The sequence below is a fragment of the Hordeum vulgare genome, chromosome 2H (assembly GCF_904849725.1).
Source record: "Hordeum vulgare subsp. vulgare chromosome 2H, MorexV3_pseudomolecules_assembly, whole genome shotgun sequence".
In the NCBI taxonomy this organism is placed as follows: Eukaryota; Viridiplantae; Streptophyta; class Magnoliopsida; order Poales; family Poaceae; genus Hordeum; species Hordeum vulgare.
In genome coordinates this window covers 630657833-630662770 of record NC_058519.1, presented here as the reverse complement: position 1 = coordinate 630662770, position 4938 = coordinate 630657833, and the positions used below count along the sequence as shown (strand labels likewise).

The 4938-nt window shown below is 56.4% G+C and overlaps 1 protein-coding gene across 1 annotated transcript; it reads left to right on the top strand.

Annotated features, from left to right (window-relative positions):
- The first annotated feature begins 2028 nt into the window (after positions 1–2028).
- Positions 2029–4269, top strand: LOC123428847 (subtilisin-like protease). Its single transcript, XM_045112968.1, has one exon. It carries the CDS (start codon positions 2029–2031, stop codon positions 4267–4269), a length of 2241 nt encoding a protein of 746 aa, XP_044968903.1.
- Positions 4270–4938: the final 669 nt, after the last annotated feature.

The window sequence follows — 4938 nt, the reverse complement described above, 5'->3', positions numbered from 1 at the left end:
AACTCCTTAGGCACATTGAGCTCATGATGATGTTCTACCGAGTGGGCCCAGAGATACCTCTCCGTCACACGGAGTGACAAATCCCGATCTCGATTCGTACCAACCCAACAGACACTTTCAGAGATACCCGTAGTGCACCTTTATAGTCACCCAGTTATGTTGTGACGTTTGTTACACCCAAAGCACTCCTACGGTATCCGGGAGTTGCGCAATCTCACGGTCGAAGGAAAAGACACTTGACATTAGAAAAGCTTTAGCATACGAACAATACGATCTAGTGCTATGCTTAGGATTGGGTCTTGTCCATCACATCATTCTTCCAATGATGTGATCCCGTTATCAATGACATCTAATGCCCATGACCACGAAACCATGATCATCTATTGACTAACGAGCTAGCCAACTAGAGGCTTGCTAGGGACACATTGTGATCTATTTATTCACACATGTATTACTGTTTCCTGTTAATACAATTATAGCATGAACAATAGACGATTATCATGAACAAGGAAATATGATAATAATCATTTTATTATTGCCTCTAGGGCATATTTCCAACAGGCTGGTGCAAACATCTCGGAAGGGGGGCAACGACCCCGGGAGGCTAGATGGGCCAAGTGGGGAAGGGAACCAGCCCCTAGGTGGGCTGGCGCAGGAAGAGGGGAGGGGGGGGGGGAACCCTAGCGCAGGTGGGCCTAAGGCCCACCAGAGGGGTGCGCCACCCCTCCTCCCTGCCCTGGCCACCGCCCCTCTCCCATCTGGGGCTGTCGCACCACCTAGGGGGGGAACCCTAGGGGTGGCGCACCCCCCTCCCCTCCTCCTATAAATAGTGGGGGGTTTTGGGGCTGTTGGAGATAGACTTTTCCCTCTCCCTCGGCGCAGCCCTGCCCTTCTTCCTCCTCCTCTCTGCCGGTGCTTGGCGAAGCCCTGCCGGGAGACCTCGTCTCTCCATCGACACCGGGCCGTCATGGTGCTGGAGTTCTTCCCCAACCTGTCCCTCCTCCTTGTTGGATAAAGGTGCGGGAGACGTCACCGGGCTGCACGTGTGTTGAACGCGAAGGTGCCGTAGTTCGGCACTAGATCGGAATCACACCGCGATCTGAATCGCCGCAAGTACGACTCCATCAACCGCGTTCTAGTAACGCTTCCGCTTAGCGATTTTCAAAGGTATGAAGATGCACTCACCCCTCTCTCGTTGCTGGTCTCTCCATAAAAAGATCTGAATATGCGTATGATTGTTTTTAAATTTATGCTACGTTCCCAACACACGCCGTCCTAGCCGTTCCTCCCACCACCTGAGAGCTAGTTGGTAATATAAGACGATCTCGGGCCTCAAGCCCATTCGGGCCGAGCCGGTTTGCGAGACGCTCGTTTGAGCTGGTCTTGCTTTGGCGACGTGGACCTGTCATATGCTTCGTCGTTGACAGAGACAACCATCAAGGTGCAGCCGCCTCGTCCCGGCCAGATCTGACCGCTCTAGATCCAGCTGCAGGCAAACCACGGTTGTCCACCAATGGCTCCATGAGCGCTGCCGCAACCCCGCCACCCCTGCAGCATGTTGAGAGCCGCTGTCAAGCCTGCACCCAACCCCGCCACCAGGCCCCCACCGCCGCCATCGACGGCGAGAAGAAGAAAAGAGGAGTGGGAGGGAGTTGGAGACGGGAGCGGTGGCTGCCGCCAGTGTCGCCCACGTCGGCGACGTGGGGTGCCCGCCAAAAACAAATGCATGAAATGATACGTTTGAGTGTCCACGAAAGCAACCTGCATGATACTCCTAACCAGTTTGTCTTTGCATGCCACGGAACGTCAATTCCCAAGCAATACAACCAATCATAGATCATCCAGCATTGTCATTTATCTGTCGTCCTCGCAGATATGTTTTGTTGCAGCTCCAAAAGCTCCTTTGTCTCAAACTCTCGACCACAACAATGCCTCCATATAGAAGAAGAAATGGGGACGGCGTTTATAAGGGTCATGTCCGCGCACGTACTGGACGTACCGTACCAGAGGAGCAACTAATTAGCCGCCATGGGAATCTGTAAGCTCTCCTTCCTTTTCTCCATCCTCACCTTCCTCCTCCTCGCCATTGTCACCGCCGGGGACGAGCTCGGCACGTACGTCATCCACGTGCAGCCCCAGGAGAACCGCGTGTCCGGCACGACGGACGACGACAGGAAGGCGTGGCATCAGTCCTTCCTACCCGAGCATGGCCGACTGCTCCACTCCTACCACCACGTCGCAAGCGGCTTCGCGGCGCGGCTGACGCGGCGGGAGCTCGAAGCCGTCTCCGCTATGCCCGGGTTTGTCGCCGCTGTGCCGGACGTGATCTACCACGTGCAGACGACACACACGCCGCAGTTCCTGGGACTGGACACGGCGATGGGCGCGAGGAACTTGTCCGTCGGCTCCGGCGAAGGCGTCATCATCGGGGTGCTCGACACCGGTGTCTTCCCCGACCACCCCTCCTTCAGCGGCTTCGGCATGATGCCGCCGCCGGCCAAGTGGAAGGGAAGGTGCGACTTCAACGGCTCCGCGTGCAACAACAAGCTCATCGGTGCTCGGACATTCATCAGCAGCGGCAACGGCAGCGCTCCCGGCACCGCCCCCGTGCCTCCGCTCGACGGGCATGGGCATGGCACGCACACGTCCAGCACCGCCGCAGGATCAGTCGTGCCGGGTGCTCAGGTGCTCGGGCAGGGCACCGGGACCGCGTCCGGCATGGCGCCCCGCGCGCACCTCGCCATGTACCAGGTTTGCGACGAGAATGGCAGCTGCGCCGGCGTAGATGTACTCGCTGGCATCGACGCCGCCGTGTCCGACGGCTGCGACGTTATATCCATGTCTCTTGGCTTTCCGCAGCGGCCTTTCTACAATGATAGCGTCGCCATCGGCACGTTCGCTGCAGCGGAGAAGGGAATCTTCGTCAGCATGTCTGCTGGCAACGTCGGCCCAAGAAACTCCACGATATTGAATGAGGCGCCATGGATGCTCACCGTCGCCGCGAGCACCATGGACCGTTTGATCAGCGCCAAGGTTACCCTTGGAGACAACGTCTCCTTCGACGGCGAGTCCCTCTACCAGCCCGACAACTCGGTGGTTGCCCCGTTGTTCTACGCCGGTACGAACTCCACGCCCTCCGCCCAGTTCTGCAGCAACGGCTCGCTGGACGGCTTCGACGTGAAGAACAAGATAGTGCTGTGCGACATCGGCAACGTCCTGCCGGTGGACAAGGGAGCCGAGGTGCTGAGAGCCGGAGGCGCAGGCATGATTCTGGCCAACCAATTACTCCAGGGCTACATCACGTCCCCGGTCGCGCACGTCCTGCCGGCCTCGCGAGTCGGCTATGCTGCTGGAGTGGAGATCAAGAACTACATCAAGACCACGCCGAACCCGACGGCCAATATCTTCTTCAGAGGCACGGTCCTCGGCACGTCGCCGGCGCCGGTCATCACATACTTCTCCTCCCGTGGCCCCAGCGTCCAGAGCCCCGGCATTCTCAAGCCCGACATCACGGGGCCCGGCGTGAACGTGATCGCCGCGTGGCCGTTCCAAATCGGGCCGCCGTCGATTGACCTCAGGCCTACCTTCAACATTCTCTCCGGCACGTCGATGTCGACGCCGCACCTTGCTGGTATCGCCGCGCTGATCAAGAGCAAGCACCCAGACTGGTCGCCGGCGGCGATCAAGTCCGCCATCATGACGACCGCCGACGTCAACGACCGCTCCGGCACGCCGATACTCGACGAGCAGCACAAGGCCGCTGACCTCTTCGCCGTCGGAGCCGGCCATGTCAATCCGGAGAAGGCCGTGGATCCTGGCCTGATCTTTGACATTACCTCGGACGACTACATCGGCTACCTCTGCGGCATGTACAAGAGCGAAGAGGTCTCGGTGATCGCGCGCCGCGCTGTGAATTGCTCGGCCGACATGGCGATCGAAGACTACCAGCTGAACTATCCATCGGTCTCTGTGCCGTTCCCGCCAACATGGAGATCGAGTCCTCCAATATCGGTGGGGCGCACGGTGACAAACGTCGGAGAGGTGTCGGCGATGTACTACCCGAAGGTCGACATGCCAGCAAGCAGCCCTGTGAACCTCACTGTTTCTCCAGACAAGCTTTTGTTCACCGAGGCGAACCAAGTCCAGAAATTCGATATATACGTGGAGGCGAAGAACAGCAGTGCCACGGCAGTGCAAGGTGCAATCTGGTGGGTGTCTCTCAAGCACACCGTGCGGATCCCCATCTCGGTCACGTTTGCTTCACACTAGATCTTTACCGTCTTGACACGTGGGAGCTGGAACAAAAATGTAGCAATGTTAGGGGAGTGATGGTGGATACGATCCATCTACCAAAGCTATGTGAAGTGAAGTACTCCCTCCGTAAAGGAATATAAAAGTATTTAAATAACTAATTTAGTAATTTAAACGTTTTTATATTTATTTACAGAGGGAGTAGTAGTTAATACATACTTATATGATTACACTAATTGTTTTTGCTGAAGGCGGAAATAAGGAAGAAGAAGAACCGGGTAGCCCCGTCGTTGCCTTCATGATCCACTGAATGATCTCTTCTTGGGCGTTCCTCCGCTTAGAGCATCTTCAACAGCCGCGCTATCCGCTACACGGTAAAATACAGTTTACAGCGTGCGGTTAGTTTGTTTTAGCGCGGCGGCCAGCGCTGACTTCAGCAGGCGCGCTAAAATGCAGCGTCAACTTGTAGCTTCAACAGGCGCGTTAAAATGCATCGTGCGCGAGCAGCCGACGCTTGACACGTGTTCATGATGACATAAAAAGTTTATACCCACAAAATCATCCAACCAAGTTTATGTCCACTAGTTCAAATTCATGCCCACATCAAGCCTCGTCCTCGTCTTCATCTTCATCTTCATCTTCCTCTTCCTCCGATTCATCATCCGAACATGATTCTTCCTCCTCCTC